This window comes from Pseudoliparis swirei, chromosome 5 (assembly GCF_029220125.1).
Source record: "Pseudoliparis swirei isolate HS2019 ecotype Mariana Trench chromosome 5, NWPU_hadal_v1, whole genome shotgun sequence".
Lineage (NCBI taxonomy): Eukaryota > Metazoa > Chordata > Actinopteri > Perciformes > Liparidae > Pseudoliparis > Pseudoliparis swirei.
This window is the reverse complement of record NC_079392.1, coordinates 24,146,558-24,162,704: the sequence shown is the minus strand read 5'-3', so window position 1 is coordinate 24,162,704 and position 16,147 is coordinate 24,146,558. Positions and strand designations below refer to the sequence as shown.

Sequence of the window (16,147 nt, the reverse complement as noted above, 5' to 3'; positions counted from 1 at the left end):
TTGTTTTAAAGGCAAAACAAAAAGAGATTCAATGTGACTGTATTAAAGCCGGCGAGCAGCGAGCCCCGCGGCCCCGGCTGAACTTTACAAAGATCAACTTGTCACCGAGACTCAGGAAACATCCCCGAGGTGAGCGCCGGGCGGCAGCTGCTGCTGCGGCACGGCGCAGGCAAAGGCCAGGAGCCCACTGGCTTGCTGAAACACAAGTACACACACACACACACACACACACACTAGGAAAGCACTCACACACACATGCAGACCAACACACACTAGGAACACATGCCCCCCCCCCCCCCCCCCCCACACACACTCTTGCAAAGGAGGTAACGATTTTAGTACCCCGGCCCTGTTAGGTTCGTGCTAAATACAAAATATAAAACTAAATATTGATGTCGTGCATCGATCCCCCCCCACACACACACACACTTCGCAGCAGTCTGATCAATAACCATCAATAGGTGAGACACACATAAACAATGGAGCCGTCTCACATGTTTCTGAGAGCTTTTGAAAGGACACGTGTCATCCCCCAGTTGTTCTTAAGGAGCGGCTGCAGTACTGCGCATGACCACCAGGTGTCTGTAGAGTGAAAGGGATGGACTCGAAGAAACAGGATCACACAGCGAAGAAAACCTTCAGGATGATGTCTACTGCCCACTGCTGTGCCCATCCTACACACTGGTCAGACAACAACCGGCAATCTACCAAAATAAAGGCCATGTGTTGATTATTGGGGATACGTCATGTTGGGATTATAACAAAATAAAATGTAGAATAGAGTTTGAGTAGAAGTCAACGGTACAATGTGACTATTTGTAGGTTACAGACATGAACAATAAACATTTTCACTGTCTTGACTGAAAATAATCTTTAATCTTTGGAATTGCTACCTGTCAGAATATCTGGTATATAATTGGATTTTTAACAATATATATATATATATATATATTGTTAAAAATCATTTCTATATATATATATATATATATATATATACATACATATATACAATAATATATATATATATATAAGTAACAGCTAACGTATATATATATATATACACGTTAGCTATATACCGCTCACCTGTCGTGTGTGTGCAGCGACCGTAAAGGCCACGGTTCTGTTTTGAGTTTCACGAGGATGCTTCCCCGGATCTGTTCGTGCTCGTGATGACGTCGCCGCGCAGCCCGAGCCTGTGAGCAAGGCATCTGCGTTGTAAATACCCTGTATTTGTGTGTGGCAGGTCACCGTGTGCTTCACTGAACCGGCTCAATTATGTGTAATTTGTGTGTCCTGTAAAAGACAAATGTGGCCCATGGTGGTGCGTTCAGGCACACCACGTTTCTGCCGCTGGGTTAATTACTTCTGTGTGAAGCCTTTTTAATCACAGCTGTGCACCATCAGCTCTCAGAGATCCGGGAGCAGAGATCCGGTCGGGGCTTGAACCACCGCGGCGGATTTGGGGCCCGGGCCGGATTGAAAAAAAATGAAAAACATTTTCCATCGTGAAATAAAAAAGAAATAAACTTTGTGAGACGGGATTTCCCCTCCCAATGTTCAGACTATAAAGGCTGCTTTGATAAAAGAAAGAAGAAAAACAACAACAACAATGGGAAAATGTCGGCAAATTTAACCTCGAACATCTGGTGGAGATGTTTTTATTGATGATGGTGATGATGATGATGAGTAATTCCTGTCTCCCTAACACGATGTTCTGTGTCCCGCAGTCAAGGGGAGGCGGCGGCCCTCGAGACGGAGCTGCTGAGGGACTACAGGTTCGGGCAGCAGCAGCTGGTGGAGATTTGGGGTCAGGCGTGCGCCATCGCCATCACCAAGGTCGGCGGCGCCACTTCTATTTATTTTGTTCGCCCGCATGTCTTTGTTTACGTCGTCCTCGCTTTGATTAAACCGAGGATGTATAGACGGGTTTCAGGACGGGTATGACGAGGGTGAGACTTTCACCCAGGAGGCCTCTGTTCATGTCCAACGTTGTTTTTTTACCCCCGTTACATAACGTTATAAGAAAGTCCTCCGAGGCCGATTGAGTGTTATTTTAACGCGACCCGTGATCTTTTTCTCTCACTTCATCCCGAACGCGTCGCCTCACCCACCGCGCGGCGTCTCAATCATTCAACGTTTCTATTTGAGGCAAAAAACAAGATGTAAAAACATTTCTGCCGACGGAGTTGAGCTCAAACTAAAAGCAGACACAAAAAAAGACACACAAATCTGATTAAAAGCAAACATATAGAACATATAGAATAGGATTACACCAAGAAAGATAATAACATTGTTTTTGACTGTATTAAACACCGTAACATCAGAAATATCACGAATTTCCGATATTTCCATGTTTTATTTCAATCTGCAATTGGTTTTTTTTGTCACTTAAAGGCCACAATAACAAGTTCAGCACACAACATTAATATGTTATAACCTTTTATGGTGAAATAGCAAAGACGAATAACATCATTACAGTATTAAGTGTAACAAATAAAAAAATAAAATGATTTTACATATAAATTGTGATGTTTTCCCCATGAATAGAAGAGATGCGTCTCCTCTCCAGCTCTGCTTTTCTGTCCTACAAATATGAATAAATTACCCACAATGCTTTTCTCCCACCCTCTGTCTTTTAACAAATCTCACCGCTTACATCAGCAAACAGGAAAAAAAATGATATTATCCAAGAAAATCATGACATTTCTTTCCATTCCATGTCCCTTTTCTCCGGCGTGCAGCCGGTGACATAAATCAAAGCGCTGTGCCGAGTCCCGGTAATGGCGTCCGCCGGGCGTCACTCAGCGGCTCCTTCGTAAAAAGGTCACACACTTCATCCCTCTGCTTTTTTAGAAAAGCAGTAATGATGACGGAGCTCGGGAATATTCCTCGGTCTGATGTTCGAGAGCAGAAAAACCCGTAAGAAGAAGAAAGGTCACAGCTGCTGCTGCTCACACTTTCCTAATTTGCATCAACTTGACTAAAACGTCTGATTGTTATGCCGAGGAAGTGTTTTGAAGCACGGCTCTTCTGGTCTGGACTGTGTCAAGGGGTGTGTGTGTGTGTGTGTGTGTCATTTGGGAACACATGTGGTTCCCTTTGACCGGACCACTGGCTCGCTTGAACGCCACACTGGTTTTTCTCAGCCGCCTCTTCAGCCCGTGATGATGAATAAGAGTCTGAGCCGCGAGACACGTGAAAGCTGCCAGAGGAGGACCAGAAGTCCAGAGACAGAACAAATTAACGACTTACAGGAAGTTAAGCTGTACAGAGAAACACGGAGATGAATGTTTATAACAGCATCATTTATTGGACAGCTTTTAAAAATGTCTCCTCGAGAAGAAACAGAGAAACAATGAGGAAGAGAGACGTTCAGCTATATAGGATAATAACATTGTTGTTGACAATGTTAATGATTTTCCAATGTGTCCATGTTTTCTTTCAATCTGCAATTTTTTTTCACTTACAGGCCACAAAAACAAGTTCAGCACACAACATTAATATGTTCTAACCTTTTTATGCTGAAGTAGCACATTTGGACCCATAACTTTGCTTATTTGAATCACATTATCATTAATTTGGAGACGTGATAGTTTATCTGAGAGTGATAGTGAACTAAAACAGTCAGGCTGCTATCAGACAATGAGCTGGAACCCTATGAAGCTCCATGAGGCTGATTTGAGGAGATATATATATGGACTGTTTGTTCTGTTCTGCACTACTTGTTTTGTTTGTTCTGTGTTGTAATGTACATTTTGTGTAAGCACAGAGACACTTTACCAAGACAAATTCCTTGTTGTGCAAACTACTTGGCCAATAAAACTGATTCTGATTCTGATTCTGATATGGATATATAAAAACATTTCTATATATACATTTCTCTATATATATATGTGCAAATATATATATACAATGTTTATATATATATAAAAACATTTATATATATACATTTATATACAGAAAATAAAGAACTTTATCACAATATTCTAATTTTCTGAGACAGTCCTGTATATATGCAATTATATCAGTATATAGATATATATATTTAAATATACATTTATATATATATATATATATATATATATATATAATATAACCTAACCAACTAGTTATGCTACCTGAACCTCAGCATAATGGAGAATGAAGTACAGAAATGCCAAAATGGCCACGAGGGGCTAAAACCCATAACAATAAAATAAACCGACGTCGTTATAAAAACCTTTTTTCTATATAAACTGTACCGCTGCTTTTTCTTTCTGCTGAATAAGTGAAAAAGCAACGGTCTGCTGACATGTGCTTCACATCCACTTTCTAGGGTGATAATGAGTAAACATTCTGTTTGCAGCTCCCGAGCGGCCAAGAAATAACTACTAATGCAGGTTTAATTGGTGACACTTGAGTCATTTCCTAGGAATCCTTAATAAATAAACTACCGACTGCATATCGTTCAAATTAAAAAATAAAGCCGCCGCACTCTCGGGAGGTGAGAAAATCACCCTCTAAACAAAAGAGTGTTAAAGAAAGTGAGAATGGAAAAAGAGAGAAGGAGTAAAAAAGAGAGACAGGCCGAGTGGCAGCATCACAGACTCCCCCCCGGGGAGCGTGTGATTAAAACCCCCCCACTGCATCCACTTCCCCTCTATTATCATCAGCCGCCGCCGCTGGCCCTCCCCCAGCAGCCTAGCCTTACTAGACAAACACTGGGCCCAGAACACCGCCCTGCGGCACGCCACCGCTCACATGACATCACTGCTACTTAAAGAGAATTACAGTCCGAGGAGACCCAGACAGTCTGATTGAGTCTGATTTTCACTGCTGGCCTCCTGCTGCTGGCCACAAGTACACCACACAAACAAGCATCACACACACACACACCTACACACACACACACACACACACCTACACACACCTCTAGACTACAGCGCTAAATCCGCTACTGTCTCACCATGCAGGTCCAGACTGTCTGTGTGTGTGTTTCTGTGGCTTTTCAACACCGGAGCCCCCCCGACGGTCGTTTTTTGGTCCTCTAACACAAGCATGTTAAAAGGTTTTTCTGCACATGTGAGTTTATTTGTGTTTCTAGGACCCCCGCTGGTGTTTTCTCAGGCCCGGTGTGTGTTTCGGGTTGATTGGAGGTGAAAGAAACATGTGCGTATAACGTTTATTTCAAAGAGGGTATATTCCCTTGGAGACCTTATTACAATCAGGTCAGACATATGTCTGAGCTGTGAGTGTGACTGGGAGGGAGGTCCAAAAAGTATTTGTTTTTAATACAAGTCATTGTAAAAAAGAAAACACTAAATTCAATGTGTACCTGAAGAGGGCCTTGGAATCCACCATTTTCTTCCATTTAAAACACAATCAGATGAACTTGAGACTGAAGCCTGTATCGGCGATGCTCTCCGTCTCCGAGTCACAGCGTCGTCATGGATACGCCTGCATTGATCCGGCCCGCTCCTCTTTTATAGCCGCCGGCCTCGCAGCGCTGCGAGACTCTAATGGCTTCACCGGCTCCGGCATCGATGTCCCTCCATCCTCCCGGACGGCTGTTAACCGTCACAGGAAACGACCAATAAACCCACGGAGAGGAACCTCGCTCTTTTTAAAGCTTTATTTTGTTGTTTTTTTCCACTTTGGGAAAGTGGAAGAAGCTGTAAATACAACACTGACGTGTTTTTATTTTTTTATCACCGTCATAAAGATGTAATTGCTTATGCGTTTTCAAGTTATCGTCCACTCACGGATCCGAGACACGCAGTAACGTTAGCTTTCTTTTGTCGTTCGTCAGTTACATAACACGCGTACTTATTTTATTTTCATGAAGTTCAAGCAAAAAAATACAGGACTTTCTCTGTGGAGAAAGCTAAAATGTTGTATAAGTGACGTGTTTTCAGTACTTACATGTGTTACGTTGTTTTCTTGTGTATTTATATAGTTTACATACTTATTTAAAGCTCAACCACTTATGATTAGACTGGAATATCTGTTAGAAACTAAAGAGTCGGGCGATAATTCCACTTTCATAATACACACGGTCATTTCTTAATAACTCGTCCATTATTAACGTACAAAAAAACTATTGATCTGTGCAGCTGTGTGGCTCCGCCTCTGCTCCTTTGATCTCTACAGTTTTATTTTAGTCAAATAACACCTCCAGTATCCGGGCGGTTCACGGCGGGTTCAGTAATTACAGTCGGCGTTCATTTCCCTCCAGGGAGCCGCTCGGGAAAGAGTGCTTGACATTATGCCACACACACACACAAACATAAACACACACACACACACACACACACACACACACACACACACACACACACACACACACACACACACACACACACACACAGAGGGTGGCACTTTAAATGAACTCAGTGGGATTAACATCAGATTACACCATGTGAAGTTCACGAAGAGCTTCTGTCTCATTACATATGAAAATTAAAGACGCGGTCCCGTCTTCCACGTTCAGTCTCTCCCTCTCTCTCTCTCTCTCTCTCTCTCTCTCTCTTCCCCTCAATCACTCCCCCACTCCTCTCTCCTCCCATTCTGGATCCATCGCTCTAAATCTCGTTATATCTAATTATACAATGTGCATGATGGTCGATTCCTCCAGGGGAACTTTCTCCCGTTCTGAAAGCATTAGTGGAGAAGAGGAGCTGAATGGATTTTATGGAAGAATTTCCGGTCATATTTCCAGCCGAGGTCAAGGGTCAACAATGAAGAGAGACACATTTGAATAAAGTATCAGCTTTACATGACAACCTGAAGATGACAGCGTAATTATTTAGTTATTCACTTATATACTAATACTGGTAAATAATTCCGGAGTACAATACAACATTTATTTGAAAATCGTATAATAAAGGTGTAATAACTTGTAAATCACGGTGTTACTACTTTAAGACGATAATAAAACTACTAAGTGTTTCAGGGTGCAGTGAAGTCGTGATGAGCCTCTTGCCAGCTGTAGTCTTCTTTGTTATGAGGATCTCTGCATCTAGAGGATGTGATACAGAATTTCACGAGCCGTCTTCTAATTGGACAGGATATGTCGCCCTAGGAGTGAAGTTGCTCTTGAACCTGAGCGACCGCTCTACGACGAGCGACCGACCGCTCTACGCCGACCGACCGCTCTACGACGAGCGATCGACCGCTCTACGACGACCGACCGCTCTACGACGAGCGACTGACCGTTCTGGGGAAAGCGACAGCTCTACGACGAGTGACCGCTCTACAAAGAGTGACCGCTCTACATTGAGCGACGGCTCCATGATGCGTGACTGCTCCACGTTGAGCGAGCGACCGCTATACGACGAGCGATTGCTCTATAAAGAGCGACCGCTCTACAATGACCGACCGCTCTATGACGGGCGACCGCTCTACGACGAGCGACCGCTCTATGACGCGCAATCGCTCTATGATGAGCGATCGCTCTACAAAGGGTGACCGCTCTACGACGAGCGACCGCTCTCGTATAATATAAACGTGCAGAAAACTCTTTTAGTGAACAACTTTCACGGCTTTGAGGAATCTGTGGGAAATGAAGGCCGACACCTTTTGGGCTCTTTCAGTAATGATCAGTGCATTACACACACACAGACACACACACACACACACACACACACACACACACACACAGACACACACACACACAGGCTCAGCACCTCGGCAGGTGTTGCAGATGGAAAATTAGCCACTCAGGTTGACGGTTCCTCAGGCGAATACCGGGCGCTCTTTTCGGAAGGTGCAGGCTGATTTACAAGGGAAAGTGTATTACACACACGGCGAGGACACGGCTGGTATGTCTTCTCCCCGCCGCTGCCACGGTTATTTTAATGAGAGTGGAACCTTTTTTTTTACTCCTTTTTCTGGGAGACGATGTTAGCCGAGGTTATTCCCACCCACGTCTGGCACGACTGGAGCGCCGCAGCGTTAGCGAACTCAGATCTGGACTCCGGTCACATGACCTGGTCTCGAGTCTTTTATGACTTCATACTCGACTCGGGATTTGACCCTTTTGACGCTTTTTACCGAAGCCTAAAGGTTAAAAAATGTGCCTTTAAAACAATTCAAATGAGGAAAGACTTCATAAGAGTTAAATACTAATGAAGAAGAGTCTTGAAGGGATGAGGATGAGACGAGGAGCATGACTTTATGAGTTCATAATGGTGCTGATAACTATCTTTTTGTTGCTCTCACCATTGACCTCCATAGCAACCCAGCCTCTTTCATCCCTGTGTCTCCTCTTCCTCTTCTCCTCCTCCTCCACCAGGCGTTCCCCCTCAGCTCTCTAGCGAAGAAGCAGCCCACGGTGCTGGTGATCTGCGGTCCGGACCAGAACGGCTCCATCGGCCTGGTGTGTGCCCGACACCTGCGCATGTATGTAAGTAAACTCCTGCCAACAGGCCCCAACAAGCCCCAATGGGCCCCAACAGGCCCCAACAGGTCCCAATGGGCCCCAATTGGCCTCAACAGGCGCCAATGGGCCCCAACAGGCCCCAACAGGCCCCAATGGGCCCCAAGAGGGCCCACGACCTCCCCTACAAACAGTAGGGACACATCATAGGTGTTTGTTCCCACTTTTTTGTGGTGTTGTGTCTCTTTGTAGTATTTCTCCGTCACTGTTGTGGCATTTTTTGTAGTTTAGAAGTCTTTGTTGGGTTTATTCGAAGCCTGAAGGTCTCTGTGGTGATTTAGAGTCTGTAGTTTTGTATTTGTAGTCATTATGAGTCTCTTTGTGGTCATTTTCCGTCTCTTTGTACAAGTTGTATCTATCCTTGTAGTCATTATGAGTCTCTTTCTGGTTGTTTAGGCCCCTTTCATAGTTGTTTCTGAGTGTTTTTGTACTATCAGCATTTGTTTGTATCTCTTTGTCCGTGTTTTGGGCTGTTTTTAGTACTTTTGTGTCAGTTTGTAATTGTTTTGGCCCTTTTAATAGTTGTTTGTGAGTCTCTTTGCAGCTGGGTTCATCTCTTTTACGTCTGTAGCCTCTTCTTCTGTCTCTTATTGCAGGTGGAGGCCTTTTGACCTCTCGACTGTTTGACCTCTTGCCCTGTTCCTGTTCACAAATCCATCAACGGCAAAAATAACTTTTTTGTAGTACACAAAAACAGCGATTATATTCAACCACACTGCTAATAAACAGCGTCTGGTGCCGACTGAGTCATTCGGATGATATCCAACGTGCTCAGGGACCCCCTATACGAGCCCTCTGCTCCGTGCACCGCTTCCTTCTCGGCTCCTGTAAACGGCTCAGAGCAGTTTTTCCATTCCCCCCCCCCCCCCCGCAAAGCCACTCAGACGCCATGACATCATACCATTGTTGCTCTCGTTAAAGCCGCCTGCTGCGTCGAGCGCTCGGCGGCCACTCTGGGATATCGTGGCCAGGATTCCAGAGTTGACGACTGACGTTCCGACTTTTGTTGAATTGTTTTTGGACGGCCGCTAAACACGTCGAAAGGTCGTGACCTTGAAGATCACGAGTCTCTTTCTCACAGTTTTCATTTCGGTACCGGTCTATGACTTCATTGGAAGGGAAATATTGGATATGTGGGTTTTTTGGGACTTTTTGGGTTCGAGGGGAATGCATCTATACACTTTACCGTGTGTGTGTGTGTGTGTGTGTGTGTGTGTGACAACGCTTGATTTACTGTGCATTGATAGTTTAGATTAAAACCACATCTGTGGAGCTTCTCTCTCTCTCTTCCCTCTGTCTTTTTTACTCCTTGAGGCCAAGAGCAGGAGGTTAGAGGTCAGCTCCGAGGGAGATACAAAAAATAATAATCATTTTCAAAAGCGACCGGGACCACACACACACGCCCGACTCTCCGCTCTGACTCGAGAAACTTGAGTACTTAGACTGTGAAAGAGAGAGAGGGTGTTTTTCATGGTGCGATGTGATCCCTCTCACACACACACACACACACACACACACGGTGGATTGTATTGGGCCTGGTTGCTCACATTGTGGAGACCATGGTGGAGGTGACGTCAGGTGATGAGTGTCTGTGGCCGTCTGATTGGGTTAGGATCCCAGAGGAAGCGGCGGTCTGTCTGACATGACGAAGCACAGCCTCAGCTCAGCCATATTTCTTCTTCTTCTTCTTCTTCTTCATATTCTTCTCCTTCTCCTTCTTTTTCTTCTTCTTCTCCTTCTTCATCTTCCTCTTCTTCTTCTCCTTCTTTTTCTCCTTTTTCATCTTCTTGTACTTCTTCATCTACTTCTCCTCCTTCTTCATCTTCTTCTTTTCCATCCTTCATCTTCTCCTTCTTCTACTTCTCCTCCTTTATTCTCCTCCTTCTTCTTCTACTTTTCCTCCTTTATTCTCCTTCTTCTTCTTCTTCTTCTTCCCTGCAGCCGAGTTTATTCACCTCAAGTAAATTTTGCTCGACAAATAAATTGGGTGTACTGGCCCTTTAAAAGGCCGTGACGTAGATATTTAACAAGGACTATGTTTTTGAGAAAAGAGATGACCCCCGTTACATGATCAAACACACTGGTGACAAGGATGCCTAGGTTTCAGGATTTATTTTTGAGACCATGTCAAGGTCAAAGGTCACAGGTGCTTCCTGATGAGCATCACAGGCCCTTCAGACTGGCGGCGGTCTGGATTTCTACTCCTCTCAGCTCCCAGTTTATACGGGAAGTATTCATTCAGGAGCCAGACGGTAGAAAAACGACAGCGTCTGACCGGTGGGCTTCGGTATTTTCACTCGTCGGGAACTGGAGGACAAATGTATCAAACACATTGTGAATGTTGGCAGGAAACGCAGACTGTCAATAGTGAGTAACCTTTCCCCCCCCCCCCCTTTCTCTGTTGTTACTCACAGGAATATGAGCCCACCATCTACCACCCTCAGCGCTCCTCTCAGAGTCTCCACCAGGACTTCACGGTTCAGTGTGAGAAGATGGACATCCCCTCCCTCTCCTATCTCCCCACAGAGGTCAGCGGCCTTTTCTTTACACATGTCCGGTGATGTCACGCGCGACCGACTCAGCAGCGCACGCGCGATATATCGTTTAGATTATGAAGCCACGCGCTGATTGGCCTGCTTCGGCTAACGGGGTAGCTCAACTTTTTAGAGAGGCGGGAAGGAGGATGGCGGGAAGGAGGATGGCGGGAAGGAAGATGGCGGGAAGGAGGATGGCGGGAAGGAGGAAGGCGGGAAGGAGGATGGCGGGAAGGAAGATGGCGGAAGGGAGGATGGCGGGTGGGAGGATGGTGGGAAGAAGGAGGGCGGAAGGGAGGATGGCGGGAGGGAGGAAGGCGGGAAGGAAGATGGCGGGAAGGAGGATGGCGGAAGGGAGGATGGCGGGAGGGAGGATGGCGGGAAGGAAGATGGCGGGAAGGAGGATGGCGGAAGGGAGGATGGCGGGAGGGAGGATGGCGGGTGGGAGGAAGGCGGGAAGGAAGATGGCGGGAAGGAGGATGGCGGAAGGGAGGATGGCGGGAGGGAGGATGGCGGGAAGGAGGATGGCGGGAAGGAGGATGGCGGGAAAAGGGCGGGTCAAACAAACACAGGACTTTCACTGATCGGAAGTACAAACATACTTTTTTAAAACCCAAACCACAACCCTTTAATACACCTCACAAAGACGGTGTGTTGCTTGAACAGATCCCTCGTGCTTTCTGGACAATCCCACTAAAAAAAATGAACGTAAGATATCACCCGATATGTAACAAAATTGCTCCTGGTACGACCCGCATCCTCCGGACGGCTTTAAATTACGCCGTCGGATTAGATCGTTTAAAAAAAAGGTAACGCAAATCATTTCGGGTTTGTGACCCTTTCTAAAAAATAAAAATGAAACATCTACTTTCCAGATTACATGACTCCCTTTTCCTGATACTCACCCCCCCCCCCCCCACCCCCTCATCATGCTGCGGTCCAATCTGTTCAGGTGCAGCTCATAAACGACGCCTACAATCTGGTGATCGATGCCATGCTGGGTCCGGACGCGGACTGGGCCAACATCAAAGAGCCCTACCCCGGTATCCTGATGACCCTGAAGCAGATCAAGATCCCCATCGCCAGCGTGGACGTGCCCTCAGGTGAGCGATCCCGCCGACCGGGCTCAGAACTTGATAAATAGGCCTCCAGGCAGCTCCCTAGGAGTCTTGGCTCCCAGGCAGGAGTTTTCCAAAAAGGTCTGGAGGCACACGTGGAGGATAAATCTTACTCTGCAGTCGGCCCAGTGTGAGCTCATCATACCCCGAAATACACCACCTGCTGGGTGTGAAATGATCACAATCCTCTCCTCGCCCTAAATTCCTCTCCTCCTCCTCTTCCTCCTTCTTCCTCAGGTTGGAACGTAGAAGGAGCGAGCGAGGACGGCATCAACCCGGAGGTCCTCATCTCGCTCACGGCACCGAAGAAGTGCGCCAGAGGTTTCTCGGGGAAGCATTTCTTGGCCGGACGCTTCCTGCCCTACGACATCCAGAAGAAATACGAGCTTAACCTCCCGGACTACCCCGGCACAGACTGTCTCCTGGAATTGTAACACATGGGAAAAGTCAGAGTGACCACACTCCAAAAAAATATATAAAAATAAGAAGCGTGCGGTTCGATCCCTTCTCTTGTTTTGTATTTTCTATAGATCGTTAATGTGATTTAATGTGTAACCGCTCCGTTGTGTAGATCAGGCTACTACACGTTAGCCGAATGTGCCGTGGAGCTACAATAGAAGGGTAATATTTAGAAGCTGTGGTTTGAGTCCTTTAAGGCAGTGGCATGAGTTTTTTGTAAAAGCTGTATGTAAGCATTACACTGTTTACTGATTCCTTTTGATCTCCTTCGAAATTTTTTTTTTAATGTTTATGTTCCGGATGCTTTTTTCGTTTTAACTTTCTGCTGAGATGAGGCGCCGTGTAGGTCGGCGATTTTGAATTTTCTGTTTTGACCGTTTTTGCTGTTTTTCTTGTGGCCGGCCTTCACGTCTGCGTCGCTCTCGAGCTTCAGTTGCTGCATCCGCTGTTACAAAAGGCCCAGGCAGTTTTTGTTGTCCAATAAAAAATAAAAAAGAAGACCAAAAATCTTAAAGGATTCAGTTTGTGGTGTTTTGTATTGCATATAACATGATAAGACTATAACTTCACCTTTTAGCCTTTTTTTAACCGCGTGTCCTGCAGACACGGGCAGATGTTTTAGTGAGAAAGGGTCCAATAAACCCCAAATGTCCATGACCTGCTCCACAATAAACGGCAGACGGAAAAAGTCAGCAACTAAGCCGGAGAACATCGGGGAGCCTCAAAATATAGTGGATGAAATACCATCTATTGGTCCAGGTGGAGACCAAAACAGAGATAAAAGCAGAGCGGACATCGAACTTGAGTCCAAATGAAAGCGGGCCAGTTGTTGTAAAAAAAAACATTATACACAGTGCTCAGCCACCAGGGTCTGATTTGATATATAGAATATATCAAATTCAGTTTAGTATTTTACACTTATATTTTATTGAATATTTATTAAATGTTTATTTTCGATTTATTTTTTAATTGCTGCTAATTTTAAATCTACATTTTAGATTTTTTCTTCCATGTAACCCCTGGAGTGCCGCCATTTGAGAACCACTGGTCTAGGCAACTGGTTGCTAACATGGTCACCAACAAATATTTATATGGAGACAAAGATATGCTTCAGATGGTTCTCGTGCCCCCCCCCCCCCCCCCCAAAACTAGATTATGGTAGCTTTAAAGCAGGGGTGCAATTTTTTACTGTTCTTGTTGTTAATGTGCCGTAATAACAAGGTTCACGTTAACTTTGATCACGAGACATCAACATTTAAATCTACAACGAATATTTAATCTAAAAGAAGATATATTTCTTTCCCATAATGAGGAGACATTGTTTTTATATATATGAGAGCCCTTTCCTTTCATAAGCGTCACACCTGTGAGTTGAAATCATGACCTCACCAACCTTCCAAAGATCTTCTTCATCAGCAAGACAGTTGCCAACGGGTAGCAGCCAATCACAGGCCGAGTAGGGCGGGTCTTCGTCAAACTACCGTAAATTAAGGGCCTTATTCCCACGACGCCGCGTAACTTTAGTCGTCATGATAACAATAAAGCGTGATCTCTTTCCCCCGAGTTGAGGGACGAGCTCACGTTGCACATGCGGTGAGTCGTGAGCTTCCTGGGTGAGCGCATCACTTCTGTTTACTGGTTCCCAACTGGATCTGATTTACTAATGGGAGCCATGAACAGGTGTGATGGGGTCCGTAATCAGCTCGTCACTGGGCTGCGAGGAGAATGACTCAGAGAGACGTCCGCGTGTTTGCGGATGAGGTCATGCGAGATCGTACAAACGCTTCTTAGGAGCTTCTCCTGAACGCTAATGCGTGGATGAACACGTGCGAGCGAGCGTGGAGGGAAAAAAGTCAGTAAAAAGGAATTTCGATCCGGTGGTATTAAATCTGTCAGAGGCAAAAATGACGAAGGGTTGTAGAAATGCGTGTGTGTGTGTGTGTGTGTGTGAGCGCTCGGAGGATTCCCCGCCTTTCATGCCCGTCCAACGGGGAAACGAGGACTTGTCGCCCGATGTTCTCCTCGCCCGTGAAACGCCGAGCGACGGGATCGAGGCGTCATCGGCGCGGCGTGCGGAATTGAACGATCACATGTGACAGCGGCACATGTCGTGAGAGACGGAGAGCGTCTCACGGAAGATTTAGTGGAGCGAGGCAGAAGGTTTTAATATGAATATCGTGCTTCCATTGTACAACACACAGGGCAATTTTCTTAAATCTAGGCTCTTTCTTTGTGGGAACTATAAAAGACAAAATAAAACATTTGAATATTTCACATCATATTATATCCTGAAAGTACTATATATTTTTTAATGTAATGGTTATTTCTATCAGGACAGGTATGTCCCGATAGCCGGTGGGCTAACACGTCATTCTAAAGGGAAATAAACACAGATATTAATGCAGAAAACTTAAGGAAAGGGTCACACATTACAGGTGTGAGTTTAAAGTGATCCTATTTATGATTTATTTTTAGTTCTACGGGTTTGAGAAAGACGTCTGTCCAAAAGGAGCCTGGTTTTGTATGATTTTTTTAATTTCGGTTGATTATTAGCACATTTTAATGGCATGATTAAAAAATATGTCCAACAGCTAAAAATAGCAAAAAAATAGCTAAGAAATAGCAAAAAAAGCAAAAAAATAGCAGAACAATACTTAAAAATGTGCACAAAAAAAACTATGGTGGAAGAATGTTATACAAATACAAAAACATAAGTAAAAAGTATGAATTCTAAGTAAAAGTGCCCTGTGATATATTTGGCCATGATACATCAGGAGTCCGGAGCTAATAATTAAGAGAGGAAAGAAGAAATAAAAGTTCTGCGACATATTTTTGTGTTTTGGGACTTTTCTTTGTGATAATAATTATGAAATGAAACGATGTAAAAATGAATAAGTACAACATATAAAACTCAAGTAAAGTATTAATACCTCACAAGTGTACATTATCTGTTCTTCGTTATACTTTCCATCATTGAAGTATCACTTTAATATCTTGAACTTTACTCCATTGTTGTCCCACCCGACTCATGTGAATATATGTAGATATTTAAACGTATATAAAAAAATATATATTTCAAATTTTTAACCTAGAGAAATTGGTGAAAGAGTCGAATAAAACCTTTTGATCTTAATGAAAGTGATTTAAAAAATAATTTTCCAATCCTAAAGTCGCTGAATTGTAACGGTGGAGGCGTGTCAGCGGCGCCGGGCGCTCTGCGCCTCGTGAGCGCCTCTCGTGTCGGCGTCCGGGGGAGCGTTTGTACGTCGTGCCATATGACGCCACTTCCACTCTCTGGCGCAGCATCGCCCCCGCAATCAGAGACCGTTAAAAAAAAAAAGAGTTACAAAACTGAACCAGAAGTCGAACCAGAGGCCGAGCAGCATCTGGTTCTGTCTGGTGGAGATAAAAGAACAAATAGAGAAAGAAAGAAAAAAGAAAAAGAGTGAGACAGAGATTTGTGTTGACAAGAGTGAGACTATTACAACGTGCTTCCTCCTTTTTTTTTCAACACGGGAATAAATAGTGAACCTAGAGCCTGGAGCCGGTACCACCGATGACATTTTAAAACCAATTTCCTTTAATCGGAAACGTTTAAATAAACCGCAATAAAATAACAA

The 16,147-nt window shown here is 44.7% G+C and overlaps 1 protein-coding gene across 1 annotated transcript in view; it reads left to right on the top strand.

Annotated features, from left to right (window-relative positions):
- yjefn3 (YjeF N-terminal domain containing 3) overlaps positions 1 to 13,041 on the top strand; it is a 40,259-nt gene extending 27,218 nt beyond the window's left edge. The window contains exons 2-6 of the mRNA XM_056415244.1: positions 1,728 to 1,836; positions 8,273 to 8,383; positions 10,831 to 10,944; positions 11,903 to 12,053; positions 12,306 to 13,041. Coding sequence (XP_056271219.1) covers positions 1,728 to 1,836; positions 8,273 to 8,383; positions 10,831 to 10,944; positions 11,903 to 12,053; positions 12,306 to 12,502 — 682 coding nt within the window. The 3' untranslated portion in view covers positions 12,503 to 13,041. The remainder of the gene's footprint in view (positions 1 to 1,727; positions 1,837 to 8,272; positions 8,384 to 10,830; positions 10,945 to 11,902; positions 12,054 to 12,305) is intronic.
- The last annotated feature ends 3,106 nt before the right edge of the window (positions 13,042 to 16,147 follow it).